Source organism: Centruroides vittatus, unplaced genomic scaffold (genome assembly GCF_030686945.1).
Source record: "Centruroides vittatus isolate TY-2023 unplaced genomic scaffold, ASM3068694v2 contig_918, whole genome shotgun sequence".
Lineage (NCBI taxonomy): Eukaryota > Metazoa > Arthropoda > Arachnida > Scorpiones > Buthidae > Centruroides > Centruroides vittatus.
The window spans coordinates 470,283-489,544 of NW_027122605.1; the positions used below are offsets into that span (position 1 = coordinate 470,283).

The window sequence follows — 19,262 nt, forward strand, 5'->3', positions numbered from 1 at the left end:
CATAAGAGATCATAAATAATATTAATGAAAAAGATTAAATATGTTTAAATCAGAAAGAAGATAAAAACATGATCATCTGCAAGAAAGCAGAGCAAATACGAAGTTTGGGAACCACTGGTATAAAAGACTTTTAAAATTTAAATTTGTTATTCGTCAAACAGTAATTGGTGTTTTAAAAATATTACTAAAATTACTTTCGTAGATCACTATGATCTATATAAATTGCCAATAGACTGTTGAATTTATTTTTGCTACATAATGTATGAACAAAAATTAAGTCTCATTCCCTGAAATATCATCACATTTGAATCACTTCAACAATCTTATCAATTTGATTATGACGACTGTACAAAATAATTTTTATTTATACAATTGAATAAAGGCATTATTTACACCTCGTCAGGCATGAGTTCTTGTCCGATATGATTATTAGCATTTGATTCGGTTACTTGTATGGCAGGAGCCTCTGCTGGAGGAATTGGCAATTTAACTTGTTCTCCTAGAAGTCTTTTCTCTAGTTCTTTTATACGATTTTCATGTTTAAGTAAAATAGATTTCAACTTGTGCATTTCAACAACTAGATCTTCCATCTTTTTAGTCTATAAATTATTTAGAAAGTTTTAATATATAAAAATTCAAAACATAATAATAAATATAAATATTTCTAACCATTTCTTCATCATGTGCTGTTGTTGGTATTTGTGTTGCAGATGCAGACCTCACTGGCATTTTGTTTAACATATTTGGCTTCTTAACAACAGTTAATTCTTTTTTTGCAGTACTAGCAGCATATCCCTCCCTCAGTGACATCTATTAAATTTTAAGATCATAAATTTTAAATAAATGTTCAGCCATTCAAATCAATTACTATAGTATATCTTATATAGTTTTTTAATCAAATAATTTTAGAGAGGAATAATCTTTGTTTATTGTCTGTTTTTCTCAAAAAGTTCTCTGACAAGATTTTCACTTTCTGCAGCTAACATTTTTTTGAAAATTTTGACAGCTAAATTTTCAGTGAACTTATTTATTACTTTATCTGAGAAGTTTTTTCGTATAGAAGCATACTACCAACAAAATGAAACAATATTAATACAGTAGAGAGTCGTTTATCCGAATCAATTGGGGACTGGAGTTGTTCGGATAACTGATTTTTCGGATAACCTATTATGTACAAAAAAATATATTAACCTGTCCGATGTTGAAATTTTTCTCCATTGCATGTCACTTCGTGCTGAATTTTCATTGATTTTAAGCCTAATGAAAATTTTTAATAATAATAATCAAGGCTATCGTTAAAAATTATTTCTTTATTTTGTACAAACAAAATAAATATATTGAAAAATATAAAAAACAAAAAATTATACTTTAGAAGTTAATCTAGTATCAAAAACGTTTGATTCAGCACGACACAGTCCAACTGGAAAGCATTCAGATAACCAACATTTCGGATAACCGGTGTTCGGATAACGACTCTCTACTGTAATATAAATTGTATAGATGTAAATAAAGGAAAAAAAAAGTAAACAGTTTTTTCTTAAGAATTGTTTTATGAATGAAAAACTAACTAATTGATTATATATATTTTTTTGTTGAAGTAACATTATAAAACAAATATTAAATTTCTTGAAAATATAAATTAATAATTTATTATTCTAAACTAAAATTTATTAAAAATTTTTCTACACAATCTGAAATCAGATTTATTTGTTTAGAAAAACAACATACTGAATAGCTATTATCTTTGACAATCTACATTTAAAAATTATTGTTTATACCAGTAATAACATTTAAATGAAAAAGTATTTCTATTCAAAAACTTATCAGACTTAAGGTGAAAATTATTAAATTAATTTGAATTTAAATTTTATTTTGTATTTAGTGCTTATAAATCAATATTTTTCTTATTGTCACTTAAAATATGACTATCTGTTAACTTTAGTTACGAAATTGTGTCATTTTAAAAAATTTTAAACTATTTGGACTAGAAAAAAATGAAAAACTTTATATCTGAATATTTAGATACCTTCTAATTTCAGTCTACTTAACTTAGGGGGTTAAATAGAGACCCATGTAATTTTGTAATGATGCCAAAATATATTATTAGAAACATATGAGTAATCAAATATTTGTTATTAATTACTAATTTTGATAATAAAATTAAATAAATTAATTAAAAATCTACTAATGTGAGGTAGATAATAAGCACAAACACCCAGGTATGAATGGAGTACATTTAATAAAAATGAAAAGGGTTGTACATTAAAATTGATTACATGAGCAATTAACATGAAATAACCAAAATGCATTTCGGACTATCAGAATAGTCCCTCTTCAGTTGGTATACATATATAGAAAAGGGGAGGCTATAATACTTAAAACTATACAAGACAAAGGAACTGTTATAAAGGTATGATCATTTAATATTAAATGGGTGTAGAGAAGACAGGCTTACAGCAGCCTTTAATGTACAACCCTTTTCATTTTTATTAAATGTGCTCCATGGATACCTAGGTGTTTGTGCTTATTATCACTGTTGTGATAAGTCCTTATTATTTATCTCACATTAGTAGATTTTTAATTTAATTTAATTATACCAAGGAAAAAAAGCAATTTTCTTTATATAAAGTTAAATAAATTTAAGTTCCTAATATTTTAAAAATATATATTACTAAAACAGGCTCTGCATCTTTTCCACCAATCCATTCTTCTGCTGAAATTGCTGGTGTGTCTGCTAATGTATCTGGATATAAATCATCTTGGAAAAGTTCAGACTAAAAAAAAAGAATTATACATTAATCAGTGCTAACATATTAATTAGTATCAAAAAACAAATGTAGTATTTTCAAAGTTTCTCACAAAAATTCTATGTAATGAAAAATTGTTTATAATGTATAAATCATTTCTAACATACGCTTAAACATTATTACTTAATGTAGAATAAATAATTCAAATTATGCACAAATAACATTAAATAAACCAAAAATAACAGGTTCAATTAAAGCAAGAACTTTTGTTTGTTTTGAAAGAACTTTTTCAAGCTTATGCAAATTCAAATAGAATACAATGCACTCACAAATACAAATATTATTTGCCATAGTAACATAATGCAAAAAAATATATCTAATTCCAGTAAATAAACAAAATAGATTAATTTAATCACATTAAATAAGATATTAAAATTAAAAAACAAAATTATTCAGCTAGATATTAAAGAGAGTTTAAGGTTCACAAGGTTCAATATTTTGTAATACCTGTAAGATAAGAAAAAAGTTATACATTAACACATTAATTAAAATTTAAGTTATGATGATGCTTGTTTCTGATGTGTCTTGTCCATCCTTTTGTTTATATCAAGAGCATTACAAACTAGACTACATGAACAAACAGGATATTCAGAAAAAGGATCTCACTAATAAATATCAGAATTTGTAAAGTTTCAAGGTTGCAAAGTGTAGTTGTATTATACAGAATTATTGAAATGGATAAACATTTATCACACAAGAAAAAAGTATCTTAAAATACAAATTGTTTTAATCAGGTAACAAGTATATAAAATAAACTTTTAAAACATTTTTCATTAAATCTGGAAATTAAACTTAACTTTCTGAAATGTAATAATTTCCCTTTTTTAAATCCTTGATTAATAATAGTAAAAATAACAAAGTTGTTTTCTGTGTGTTTGTATAATTTATCAACTCATTGTTTATTTTTTATAAGAAGAAATGCTGTTTTTCTTAAGTGCTTCTCTATTTTGCATACAAAATTTAAGGTAAACAGAATTTCAGTTTTTTTAACATAAAAGAAACAAAATAATAATAATAATATTCTGTAGTTAAAAACTTTAAAATTTAAATTATTTTAAATAATGCATTTCAAAGATTAAATATTAATATTGAGAAAACAGTTTATTACCTTTCTTGGTACAGTAAAACTTATGACTTCAATGAAGCCACGAGAATGAAGTTTATAAAATCTGAAAAATAAAGTTTTGTAAATTCATTAAATTCTACTATTTATGTATGTATTATTTTTGTTTAGTTATCTTTAAACATATATATTATGAATCAACTATAGATATCAAACAATCTTCTCTCTTCAAATTTTTGAATTATTTAAAACTAAAAATTTTAAAAATACAGTTCAATCTACAATTTAATCTGAAATAAGGTGATGAGTTACTGAAAATGATGAGTTTTATGGACTCTGGGGTATTATTCACAATCCAATCAATATTACATTATTACAAATCAATCTATTAAAAATCTTTTAACACATTTAGAGTAAAAGAAAATGTACAATACAATCTAATATAAAATAATTACTGTACAACAAATGATATAAATTATTGAAGGTAAATTTTTGTTATTCAATGTGTATTTCAAGATATATGTACAAATTCATATATATATAAGCTATTCAGTGTCTACTTTTGAGTTAGTAACATTTGTTATGTGACGTTTGCAGTGCCACTTTAGGAAAAAGGTTATATTCTTTGTTAGGATGTGGAATTGATGATATCGTCATCAAGTGTCACCAGTGAAGAACAATAACTTATTTGATCTTAGTGTTAAGTTATAGAGATATGAATTAACTTACATTTTTTTTGTGCTTGAATGACAACAAGTTTTATGGAATGTCAAGTTATTGAAAGTAGTTTCTGGGACTCTATTGTATTAACAATATTTAAATATTAAAGATATTCTATGAATGAACTCCTAACATGTATATTATCTCATTTATAATGCTTCAAGTAATATTTTATTTCATTTAAAATATCAATACATAAAATAATAATTTCTTTAAAAAGAAAAGCTCTTCTTGAGAGAAATAAATACCTTAGATTATAAATTTTTTGATTCAGAATGATGAATTTTTCATGTTTTCATAATTTTTATTTATGGAAAAGTCCATTAAAAAATATGTCTATATTACAATTATATTTAGGGTAAATAATTATAAATGGATAGAGATTGAATATTTTTGGATTAATGTAACCTGAGAAATAAAGTATATGGTAATTTTTATTTGCATGTGGTATTGCTAAATTATTAGTTAAGTTAAGCCTATAAGTTATTCAATAAGAGAAATGTTTCCTAATTTCAATAATTGGCACTTGATGCATTATTTGAAATAACTAAATATTAATAAATTAATAATCAGACAATTAGTGGAAAGTGACTATCATTATCAATCAAATTAATAATGGCTATTACCAGACTTTTTAGTTGAAGAAAATCTTCAAATCAAAAACTTCATGCCAAATTCAGTAACTAATCACTTTCATGCTTTGAATTTTACATTTAAAAAGTTTCATCAATTAAATTATGTAAAATTTAGTCAAATCTAATCAAAGTATATTACTAAAGCAGAAGTTTTGTTTATATTAAAGATTTTGTTTGTATCATGAAATATAAATTTTTTTCTATTAATTATAAAAACAACAAACCTGGCAATTTCACACTGATGTAAATCACAACCACGTTTTGGCATCATACCCATTCCTCTCTGAGGTTCTGTAGATTGGTAAGTACTAATGTAATGTATAAAAGGTGGTTCTTCAGTAAATTCAAAATATCTTACATTGGAATCTCCCTATAAATTTTTTATAAAAATAAACTCAATTATAATTAGTGTATCTGTATAAGCATGCACCACAAAGTAGTGGTAGTAATAATAATAATAATAATAATAATAATCTGTTCTAAACACTCAACATACAAAATTCATACACTGAAAATACTTGAAATTTGCCCACAAACTAAAAATTCTTTGGAGAATGAATAATAATGTGCCAGTAGTCCTTTCGTGCACATGCATCACACCAGATAGACATCTAAGCCTTCAAACATTAGGGCTTCACAAAAGCACATATACTACAAAAGGCTGCCACACTAAACACGTCATATAGTCAAGAAAGTCTTAAATACAGAAATAAATAAACAGCATGTAAACAAAACATTTTTTCTATAGTTATTCCATGACTTTGCTTTAGCATAGATTAGGTACCAGTATATATGCCTTAGCACAGCTTTATTAATCTTGCTGGAATTAAAGACTTAAGTTTATTTAAAGCAAATGGTCTCAGACATTTTTAATGGCCATCTTCAGACATCAAAATTCTTAACTATAGAGCATTGCTAGACTTAAAAATTTAGCAAAGATGTCTTAATATGGTATAACCATTAGCATAATACTAAGTATATCTATCATGTGTGAAACACTCCAACAACACAATAATCCCACACTCATGGTTATTGCAAACACTACACCAGAGATGTACAACCTTTTTGTGTGCATGAGCTACTTTATCATCTAAGAGTGATGTTGCAATATACTGGTGCATGAGAAAATTATTATAATTTTGTTTATTATAAATATTAAAAATTATTAATTAACAAAATTACACAGTATTAAACTTACATATTAATCATATGAAGAGAAAGACTAAGAACATAGTAACTGATGATGCAAATAAAAATATTAAAAAAGATTGATAAAGTAAGAAAGAAAAAGTGTACAAAAAGTCAGTGGTTCATATATTTCAAAAAATTTTTTTATTCAATTTTAAAAAATTTTATTTTTTATTCCTTTTATTTTATTATTTAATTTTATAAACACCTATGAAACCAAATAAGTTGTGCAGATTACAATTATTTTATTGATTTTTATTTACCGAGTTTTAACTTTGACCATTTTTTTTTAAAGAAAAATTTTTTAAATCCTGGAATAGTTTAGTTTCTAGATCAAAATATAAAAACTTTGACTCCCTCCCAGGAGCTTTTTTTATAAATGTCAACTGCTGAAGTTGACAATTCTTATAAAAACCAAATCACTCACTCTATATGATAACAGAGAGAATCTATACATTGGTTAAGGTATCAGTTAAAGAATTTCTAATGTTTTATTTTGAAATTTTATGTTGAAAATGTGAATTATGCCAAATATGTAGAACCAAAACATGACAATTTTTTATGCAACATTTATCAGAATTGGGTACTTTTCTTTTGCATATTTCCAAATACAATCTTTGGACTTCAAATTCAAATCATAATAAATACTAAGCTATCATAAATTCCTAATGTATATGCAACAGAGTTTTTGCAATAAACTTGAAAGCATGTCACAATTGATTGGTAGTTTGCAATCAACTAGTTGGGCAGCCCTGCACTACACCAATACAAAATACAGAGGAGCCTTGTACTTCAAACTTAATTCATTCCAGGTCATCATTCAAACTCTAAATTGTTCAAAGTACTGAACTGCAAATACACATTATTTAATGTAAAAATAAGACAATTACATGCTCTAACAATAAATTAAAACTTGAAAACAATAAATAAAATATATAAACAAATACATAAACAATGTATAATAAAATAAAAATTACATTTACTGATTGCACTCTGTCAACTTTAACATCTTAAACATGGCTACCAGATCCACCATGTGTGTACCACTTTCATGTTGTATGATAAGTTCCTCTTTAATTTCAATTTTTGATACAACAACCTTCTTTTTAGACTTTGTTGTTTCCACATTCTTTTCAGATTCCACAGTTAATAAGAAAAAGATATATTGAGTTGAACAGAGTTTTCACCTATTTTTAACAGCTGTCTTTACTTAATATAGATATATGATTTAATTATAACAGTTGTGAAATTTAACACATTATTGCTGAAGTGAAATTGTATTCTTTGTTTAGAAGCTTATTTTAAACTTTTCACTTCATATTTTGTTTGAATAAAATTGAGTTGAAATTTCTTCAGATAAAGAAGCATATCTGGCATGTTACTCTATGAATTTTGGAAAAGGTATAACACTGTACAAACAGTAAAAAAAGTTTTGTAAGGTGTATGGGGAAGATGCTCCTAAACTTTCAATATGCAAATTTGGTTTAAAGTGTTTTGTTTGGAAAATTTTGAACTAATGGATAAACAATGTATGGTGCATTCAAAAGATGCAATTTTTCATTGCTGACAAGAAGAAATTGTTAAAAACTAACAAAAAAAAAAAAAAAAACACACAATATATATATCCAAACATACCAAAAATGAAGCAAAAAAGCACTTCATATAGAAAAAGGATTTCCAAAGAAAGATATTTCCATTTCCAAATAAAATTATCATTTAATCCATGGATGAGGACAAACTCAACAAATATTTGCAACAGATATTACAATAGATCAAACTCACAGAAAATGCACAAGTAAAACAAAATTTACAGAAGAATACAATAGCAAATTAAACTCGTACAAAAAACACATTTAAAACTAACACACCTTGTCATCCTAGTACTGATGTATTCATTTGGAGTTATATATTGGATAAACACAGAACTAGAACAACTCCAAAAGGAAAACACAAACATTAACAAAACACAACAAACACCATCCAAGTCTGACTTTTCCTTGTAAAGAGAGAGGAAGAGGCACTACAGATATTTTAAACTTCTTCTTCAGGTTACCAAAAATTATTTATTTGTACAAAAAGTGTTTTTAGCTCTGCTAGAGTCATCGTCAATTTGACATTTTGAATTTGCTATCTTTTTAGAACAGCTCATAGAACAGAACATTTGAATAAGATATTTTTAAAATATGAACCAATGCATCTAACAAAAGAATGATTTCAAATGCTTGCTTGAAAGTTTTACATAAACTTTAAGATATTTTAGAACATTCAGAAAGAATTGAAAATTTAAAAAAATTATTACATTAATAATTTATGCATTTACAGAATGCATACCCTAAATTTTAATGTATGTCTAAGGAATAGTTAGTCTTAATTTGTAAGAATATTCATTTGTGTACACATTCCAAGAAAATAGCTCAAAATTAATTAAATCCATCTTTATTCATCCATGCAATTTTTGGTATTTGAAATAAAAAATTTTTCACTCCATAATTCAGTAATTACATCTAGTTACTGTATAAAATAATTAGAGTTAATATACTCACTTTAGCACATAAATACAGAAGTTGTACATCTGGATCATAAAAGGGAAATAATACTCCATTACTTGTATCTAATTCTTCTAAGACTATTGGCTCACTCAAGGCAGCCTAAAATAATAATTATACAATTATATATATATATATATATATAATTATATTATATTATATATAAAATATTTAATTCATAGAATTTAAATACTGGAATAAATAGAGTTACAAGCAATAGAATTATTGTTAGATTAAAATCTCAAATTTTGACAGATGAACTAAACTGTAACTCTAAAAAACAAAGTACATATTAAACTAGTGATTAAAACTAACTGCATTTTTGATAGAATGATATATTCTTTAAAATTATTTTGTAAAACTAACTTGTATATCAGTTTATCAAGACAAGGAGTTAAAAATGAACTGAACTTTTGATACAGATTTTATTATATAACACAAACTCATATGCCACACAGCATTCAAAGTTAACACTTCTTACAGGTGCACACTTCTGCCTATGTCTATACCACTTGTCAAAGCAAGTATGAAGCCATGTTCAGTAACACAGAAGTCTTGCTAAATCTAGTTATGCTATAATCATGGACTTGTTTCTAGCTCACTCCTGACTCTGAACTACTAAGATTTCTAGAAATGGGCAATCAGCATACTTTTTGTATGCCAAGATCTGCTAGTGACATCTTTTCTGTGGTGTCACTATTGTCAGCACTACTAATTTGAAATATAGCTGTGTGTTGGTGTGTATATTTTATAATAATAAGTAAAAATGATTATTTAGTGTAATCATAATCTTATCTCTTCCACTAATTTAGACACCACCTGCAGATTCATTGACTCGAGATACTGTTCAAAAAGTACTCAGAAAAATTCTGCTTTATCCCTCTAAACAACTAGATTTCTTACTTAACATTTTGCATTACTGAACACAGCTCTAGACTTTTTTTAATGTCTTTAATGGAACTTAATCATTAAAAAGAGCTTGCCAAGAAAATCTAGGTCAAAATGCAAAAAATAGAATACAACTATTTTGCATTTTAAATTTGCATTGCTATTTTATCTAGCAGAATACAACTATTTTGCAAAAACTGCATTATTGCAAAATAGTCTTCATAGACAAAAATCCTTTTAATAGTTGTATTCTAAGTTAATACCATAGACATTTTGTCACTTTTACAATTGTAAAAATGACAAAATGTCTGTGGTATTAATATAACAATTATACACAGCAACTTTTCACAACTTAATTTTTGATCAATTATTTGTTATAATTAAGTAATATATACAGATAAAATACATATTTCAATTCATTAATCATTTTTTTTTCTTTTGATGTAAAATTATTTTGGCAGAAAAAGCAGTTGATTACACTACTTGGTTGCCTATTGCTTATAAATTATGAAAATTACATAAAAGAATAGTAGTCAAAGATTAGAGCTAAAATAAAAATTTAAGTAAAAAGTGAAGTGTTTATTTAAACAGTATTGTTTGATTTCATACATCTCACAGCACTAACAAAAAAGATTTGTTAACAACTTATCAAATAGCAGAAAAATAAAACACTTAAATTTACAGTGGTAAAAATGAATATGTAAAAACAAAATAAAAAAAAATACCATTTCCTATTAAAAAAAGTATTTGCTAACTTAAAATAAACATAGAAAGTACCACTGGAATATTCAATATGGCAATTTTGATAAAGTTATGTAATGAAAATATTGAAATGCACATAATTTAAATATAAAATGATTATATTTAAATTATTATATTTCAATTCAGAACAAAAATTTTATTGTATGTACATTTTAAGATGTTGCTACTTTAATATATTGTAATAAAAATACTTAAAATTAAATTTGAAAATTTAAAATTTCTAAATATTTACAAATAATTGTACAGTGGAAATTATTTCTAAATTTTTGTCCTGAATAGCCATAACAATAATGTATAAAGAGTAATTAATCAAATTGATATTTGGTTACTTTTTTAAGATTTATTCTAACTATAATTCGGTAATAATTCTTTATTGAAATAAATAGCTATAATTCTAATTATTAAATCTCCATAATTATTCCAATGTTTCAATTTTTACCAATTGGCAACTTTAACAATTAAAATATTTTATTTTATACATATTTCAAATCAATCTAAAGCAAGCAATTAAAATAATTACTACTTTGATCAATAAATCAAAATATTAAAATACATTTTTAAATATAGATATATTTTATAAAATTAAAAAATTTAAGGAAAAGTTTTTGAAACTAAAAATAAATAAAATTTAAATTTAATAGAGTATTGAAAATTTTAATACTATACCATAAAAATAAAACAGAAGAAAAATAAATTCTTAGTATAATGTATACAAAAATTTCCTATAAATTCAAGACAATGTTGAACTAAAATTTACAGATTAAAAAAAAATTTTAATTTAAATTATTCAAGATTACTTAGTATTTTAAAGTAAAATCATAAAATCACAAGAATTTTAAAAATTAAAAAAACTTAACCAAGGCTTTTATCTATAATGGTAAAATAGTTTAAATAATAAGGGATTTCAACACCTTCGTATTAACTTAGAAGGAAGTAGTTTATAAACCTGAACAGTGTAGCAACATTATGTACTGAACAACAAAAATCTTTGTGCAGCTGGAAATATATTAAGAATTAAGTAAATTATATAAAAATATTTATTCTATAATTATCATTATCAAATAAAATAATTTTACTATTATGCAATTAGTAGGACATGGGCATATAAGATGCAACAAGTGAATAGGGATGTAAATACCGTCTATTTGGAGAATGAAGAATATATATGTAACATTGAACAACAATTACATGTAATAACAACAAAAGTGTACAGGGAACTTTAATAGTATTTATTTACCTTTTTTGATAAGCATATTAATAAGTTTGTATTGCCATAGAATTCTGATTATAAATGCAAATATAATTATGTAGTTATAAGAAAGAGCAGTTATTGACAGCTGGCTGTTTATGGTGTTTTAATGTTATCGTATACATAATTTTAGACATGGTGTAAATTATACTATTGTGTCTTATAACAAGTTTGTACCTAACCAATAAGTAGCTAACTGACGAAGGCTGAATCACTGTATTTTAAGCCAAAATGCATTTTAGGTCAGTCAGAATAAAGATATCAGTACTTATCTAATAAATTAGCTTTATGAAAGTTTCAATTTGTAATAACCCTTTATAAATAACTATCTAGGATAGTAAAAGATTCAACTTCGTTTAAATTAAGAGGTGTTTACATTGATGTGGAACCACAACTGAAATCGGACATGGACACAATTGAGGCATTAACACAGCTAATGCATACACAACAGATATGAGTGTGCAGGCATGGGTACAAGTCTCAGCACCTTCTCATGGCTTTATTTTTAAAACCAAACCCTGTTTGATTATTTTATGTCATTTAGTCATATTTTTGTTTGCTGCAGTCAGACATGATACTTTATGCAATTATCCCAGAAGCCATGGTAAAGTATTGTCCCTCTTTAAAGTTATTGGAAAGTAACACCATATGGTTATTGCATTTAATATCAAGAATCAAAGCAAGTTGTCTGTACAACATTAATACTGAGAATTATTGGAACTGAATTGTAGACTGCAGCAATAAAATGCATTGTATGCATATTAACTCATCCTGAAAAACATCTGTAATGACTGAAACAACCTCCCTCCATGACTGCGTGTTTGAAGCTAAACTGATCAGATGTGTAATACACTTCTTTTACTCAAGTGTACACATTGAAAAAGTGAGAACAAGTCTTAATGTATGAACAAGACACCTCCAAGCTTGACAGTAGCTCTTTTTGATGCCTCATTTTCACAGCTTAAGTTCAGCCATAGTTCCATATCAATGTAAACACCCTACTTAGGTATTTACATTTAACTTAAAACTAGATATAAAATTATAAATTTGTAATTAGCTCACGTTTTAATAATTACAATCACGGGTAGATTAAAATATAATAAATTAAGTACATTTCATTTTTAATCTTTATTCAAAAATAAATTATTTTGTAATGTGTAAATTAAATCTTGTTTATATGAATTTTATTACAAAAGTATTTTAAAATGAATTTATTTACTTCACTACGTAATGCATATTGTCTTTCACTCATTCGAGAAAATCCTGTAGTAAATATTAATCCATTTCTCAAATAAATAGCACGTTGTGGCTTAGCTCCTTCATGTCCATATCCTTCCTATGTGAAAAAAATCAAATTTAGTAAATTATTCTAATTTAACAAATAATGTTTCAGTATGTTCACATTAATAATAATTTAGATATGATATGTAAACATTTAAACACTCACAATTGCCATAAAAATGTTTATATATAGCTTTACATATAATACATTTTATAACTGATTTTAGAATTAAAGTTGTAATTGCAAAGTTTCTTAATGAAGTGTGAGCAAAGCTAAAGATGTATATATATGTTGTATATAAGCATTATATATATATAATTATGAAATTTTAAATGAAATCTTGTTACAGGCCAGTAATAAACTATTCTCAGACCACAGTTTGAGTACCACTGCTCTACAGTACAGTACATCAAGTCTGCCAATAAACTTATTCTAGCCAAAGTTAAAACTTTCAATAAAATATTAGCAGCTTACACAGCATAGTACTAGCACCACAGTAGCAGATATTGGTATACGATAATGCATCTTTACTTACACAGTGTCATTTTCATCAGTGATGTAATGTTAGTACTGTACATTAGTTGCTGAAAATAGAGCACTTGTTCATTATGTTGAATTATTATTATTGTATTAATCTTTGTTAAATAAATTTACTAAACATAGATTTTAAAATATTGTTGATGGCCTGCTGGAATTATGACAGTTTATTACTCTTTGATAAAAGTTTGCAATTTATACCTGCTGTGTAAGTTAATTCTGTCTTTGATGAAATTTTTTGGGCTAAATATCAATTTATATGCCAGCATAGTACTAGTATATTGTTGAATAAATTAATAAACTTAAATACTTTTAAAATTTTACTAGGTTTATTTTCAATGATTTATTTTATTAATAACTATAAAATATGTGTATTAATTTTATTATTTCAAGGTAAATTTAAAATCTTTGTACTACAGTTATCATAAAATTCTCATAAATTAGCAACAAATATAATCAATAACTGGATAGTCTAAAACAAATAACTTACCACTTCTAATTCACCAGATCGTGGATTATAAATTCTAATTTTTTTATCTTTACAAGTTGTTACTAATCGACTTCCTTCCCAATTCCAGCAACAAGAAAATATAATATCTGGATGATCAATTTGAGATAATATTTCTCCTGTTCCAACATTCCAAATATAAATCTTGCAATCAGCTCCTAATATAAAATTATGCAGAAATTAAAATCCTCAATATAAAAATTATATTATGCATAAGAAAGACTTACTCAAAACTATTTTAAAGCAATTTGAGTAAATTAAGCAGAGTGTACATTAGATATTATAGAAATTTTAAATTTTGTACATATTTAAAATGAAACTAATATTTTTACCGACGTTTTTAGTCTGGAGCGCAAAATAAATGGTGATCCCTCTTGGGCAGACTTGTCTTCAATTTGATTAATAATAATCTCGCCATTGGTCGGAAAAATCGACAAAAAGAAATTTTAAAATACCGACGCCAGGGTGCAGCTTTAAAATTTGCATTTTCCAGCGCTTGTTCCAGCAGATAAAAAAGCGGAAACACCCACTGGCTGGATGGTTGAAGAGTAAGACGTCTGTGTGTCACCGACTCCTAGTTTTAACTGGATGTTTGTGTTTTTTTAAAGGACTTTTTTACCTTTGGCGACATGAAGCCTAAAAAGGAAGGCCTGTCGCCATATGTGTATGTTTTTAGTCTGGAGCGCAAAATAAATGGTGGTCCCTCTTGGGCAGACTTGTCTTCAATTTGATTAATAATATTTTTACATTAAATATCTAAAATTATTATTTTTATAACAAAACATTTAACTGCAAACAAAACTTATTTGATTTTGTTGATAATTATTACTACATATACATTTTATAACAACAAGATTTACTCTCTCTCTCCTAAAGTATAAAAATAAAGAAATTATTGGCAATGTTTATTCACAAACTATTTCAGGCCATTTGGCTATTGCATTAGTTATAAGAAATACTATGAAAATAAAACAAACAATAGAACAGATAATTCAAAGTTTTGAAGCATTAAATAATAATTTGATTCCATGATTGTAAGATTCAAACGTGAATTTCTTTAAAGAGAATTTGAATTTCTTTTGATGATTAATTGTTTATACATTTAATTGAACATATTTTTATGTGAATATAAAAATATATAATGCATTATAAATTCGAATTATATTTTTTATTATAAAAACACACACACATTAATATAATATTAATAGAACTTTATAAAAATTCCATTAAAAGAAACAGTTTTAATATGAAACAGTGCATTTTTGTATATCACAAAATGAACTGAAATTACTTATAAGATTAATATAAAAACTTAAATATTATACAACAAATATATTTTTATAATTAAAGTAGAATTATTGTGACATCATCACAACTCAACTGCAATTAGAAACAATCCTCATACCGGTACATATGATGTCCATTATACCTTCTTAAGCCTTTTTTCGAATTTCCGGTACTAAGTACTAACATTAACGACCACTTAACTAACGTTTTTGATCGCCTCCGCGATCTTCGTCAGGTTTTATTCGACGGTTTTCGAGATAGAATGCAATAGAATTCTTTCAAAGTTCAAACGATCGAACCTCTCACCGCGTGCCATAATTGCGAACGATCTAACTTGTTTTTAATGCCTATAATATAATCATAAAAAATGACTGCGTACATCAGTACATGAATAGTACACTACTCTGATATGCTATTATTGCGGGTGTACTTCGGAGACATATCTCCATGCATATGATAAAACGTTTCCATCTTTGAAATTAATGCATTTCCCTGATTTAGACGCCTTGTAAATCTGAAGGGTCTCCAAGGCCCTGATGCGGTCCGTGTCGAATGATGTTTTAATTAGGCTGGTTTTATCAAAATCTGCCTTTATATCGGGGTCGGTGGCAGTAGGTCGAGAGGGCGGTGGTGTGTCTTTTCTTGTGAACACACATAGAAGACATAGCCGCTAGCCATGGATACAGACGTGGCCTAGTCCGTAAATTAGCGCGTAACTTACGTAATACAAACGCGGCACATCACGCCGCAAGGGCACGGGATAGGTCCAAGTCGGGGCCGAACCAGCGCACAGTAGTCCAGTACAACAGAGGTATGCATGACATATACAAGGAAATAGCGCGGAAGAAGGGCACCGATTTGACGTTCTCAAGAACCCAATCGATCTATTCGCTACTCAGGAACGCCAAGGACAAGCCGGATTTTCTAAGAGCACCGGGGGTGTACAGTGTCCCGGTAAGGGATCACAGGTCCCAAACGGATTTAATATACATCGGATCTACTAAGAGATCCGTGAAAAAGAGGATCGCGGAACACAGGTATGACGTCAACAAGAAAAGACACACCACCGCCCTCTCGACCTACGCCACCGACCCCGATATAAAGGCAGATTTTGATAAAACCAGCCTAAGTAAAACATCATTCGACACGGACCGCATCAGGGCCTTGGAGACCCTTCAGATTTACAAGGCGTCTAAATCAGGGAAATGCATTAATTTCAAAGATGGAAACGTTTTATCATATGCATGGAGATATGTCTCCGAAGTACACCCGCAATGGTAGCATATCAGAGTAGTGTACTATTCATGTACTGATGTACGCAGTCATTTTTTTATGATTATATTATAGGCATTAAAAACAAGTTAGATCATTCGCAATTATGGCACGCGGTAAGAGGTTCGATCGTTTGAACTTATATAACTCGTGTATAGTTAATCAGGACCTCTAGTCTGAGCTTTCCATATGTGGTCTCTATTTTCATCTAACTCCATTCTTGAGATTAACAAAAGACAGACAAACAGACAACAGTGGGAATCTATAGGTCTGCAATTAGAAAATTGTGGCCAAATATAAAAACCTGATGACATAATAATGAAACAATATTGCTGAATTTTTAAATCTAGCTACATTATGGCTAATTAATCATAAAGATACTAGCAGATAAACCTGGCATTACCCGAGCAAAAAATAAGTACAAACATTAAGATTATTAGATTATTCCATAACCCTTCCATAACCTCTCTAACCCTTATATTATATTATAATATTTAATTATATAACTACAAGTTATCTTACATAAGGATTTATCACTCTAAGTGACCAATCTAACACATTTAAAAAATTATTTTTAAATTGTGTACTATAGAGGAATAAAGAATTTTTAAAATGTGTTAGATTCGTCACTTGGTGTGATAAACTTATATAAATCAAATACTATCTTATGTAACAACAAAGGTTATGATATAACAAATATTAAAACAAAAACTATATAGAATGTTTGGTTATTTTAGCCTACCATTGTCATGTTTATTGTGATACTCAGATAGTACAAACTGGCACAATTTCATTGGTAAAGTAGACAGCAATTGAAAATATGGTATCTTAAATTTTTTATATCTTTTATTTTCTAAATGTCAGCTCTAACAAACTGTTCCATTCACAGCCAAATATCAAACGATAATATCAAATATTTAAATGCAATACACTTAAATTGAATTTTGTGCTAACTGGTAACCTTGTAGTATGTAATTTTTCTCTTCAAATGCCACCATACCTCTGGGTTGGATAGGAAGAAGGGAATGTTGCAGAAGGGAATTGAAGTAAATTCGACCAATATTAGTAATTGATCTTCTCCCCGAAGAGAGAAAGATCATCAATTACTAATTAATACTGGTCTAATATTAATATTTGAAAAGTGATCCATGTTGGATAGGTTGTAATGGCTCCGCATGTGATCAAAGTTGCTAACCTGACTTTGTATGACTTGTTTAAATAAAAAAAATCTTTTAAAATTTCAAGAATAATTGATTTTATGTGATCCTATAAAAAAAACTGATGAAACCAGGTTAAAAAAGTAACACTCAGCAAAAACATCTATATAAAGAATACTTTTGAAACTTGTGGCATAAGAATAGTGGATGCAGATTTGACAGCAAGACTCAACATGTGTATAAAGTGCACATTACACAGACTACCATTACAGGAAATAATTATAAAATGAAATAAAAAAATGTATTATCTAAAAAATGTGAAGTAAAACATTTAGAGTTTGGTGAGACATTTACAAACATATCAACTTCAAAATGTTGAGAATGCTGACATTATTCCTCAAAATGATGACACGTGTAACATGTTAATTAAATTTAATTTAGTTGTTTGGGTCACCCATTTTGCAATTAAATTGCCCCAGTTAGTAACTGATCCCAAACTTGTTTGGTACTTCTACCTAAACACACAAACAGAAAATATGAATGAATCTGCCTAATTCAGCTAACAAAGTGGGCATTACTTAAAAAGTTACCTAAATAAAAGATAGCAAAAGAGAAACCAAAAATGGGAATAAAGCTACAAGACAACCAAGGCCATATGTCATCGGGCTAGATAATGGCTATAATACTAATAAATTATGAAACGATTTGGTACTAGAGGGAGGCATTAGGTGCCATCTCTTAATAAATTTAATAATTATAATTTTTAATTAAATAATTTAGAACTATGAAAGAAAAGAATTGGCTCAAAGAGGGATTTGAACCCACAACTCCTGCTTACCATGCAGACGTGTTGCCAGTTATGCTATCCAGACCTCTGGCCTAATCTAATCTTCCAGTATATATAACATTATAAGTAACCAGTATATATATGTTATATATATACTGGTTACTTAGTAGATTAATGTTCAATTAAGAGAAAAAGAATCTGTAGTTGTGGATGTTTCTAAATCATGTTTATTTTTATTATGTTGCAAGTTGCAAAAGAATAGCTGAACCCACATGAATGAAATATTATGAACTATAACTACATTTTTTAACATATGATATTGAAGTACATAATATCTCCAAATAATATTTTAAAAATGTTTAATCATAAAATTTAAAAAAATTAAAATACAAAATCATGAAACTGAGAAGAGAGAAAAAAAAAAAAAAAAAAATCACCAATAAGTAGATAAATATTTATTTTTGGCATTTGTTGTGTGTAAATTGTCAAAAAAAAAAGTTGATGATCTATATATAATCATTAATACCTGTATATTGTCTAAACAAACATGATTGACTCCTTTGTCTCTTACATC

The 19,262-nt window shown here is 27.0% G+C and overlaps 1 protein-coding gene across 1 annotated transcript in view; it reads right to left on the minus strand.

Annotated features, from left to right (window-relative positions):
* Nucleotides 1–218: 218 nt before the first annotated feature.
* Nucleotides 219–19,262, minus strand: part of LOC136984427 (coronin-6-like) — a 45,158-nt gene continuing 26,114 nt past the window's right edge. The window contains exons 4-11 of the mRNA XM_067281399.1: nucleotides 14,168–14,343; nucleotides 13,078–13,194; nucleotides 8,957–9,061; nucleotides 5,450–5,595; nucleotides 3,916–3,976; nucleotides 2,673–2,774; nucleotides 670–810; nucleotides 219–599 (exon numbers count right to left, since the gene is read on the minus strand). Coding sequence (XP_067137500.1) covers nucleotides 390–599; nucleotides 670–810; nucleotides 2,673–2,774; nucleotides 3,916–3,976; nucleotides 5,450–5,595; nucleotides 8,957–9,061; nucleotides 13,078–13,194; nucleotides 14,168–14,343 — 1,058 coding nt within the window. The 3' untranslated portion in view covers nucleotides 219–389. The remainder of the gene's footprint in view (nucleotides 600–669; nucleotides 811–2,672; nucleotides 2,775–3,915; nucleotides 3,977–5,449; nucleotides 5,596–8,956; nucleotides 9,062–13,077; nucleotides 13,195–14,167; nucleotides 14,344–19,262) is intronic.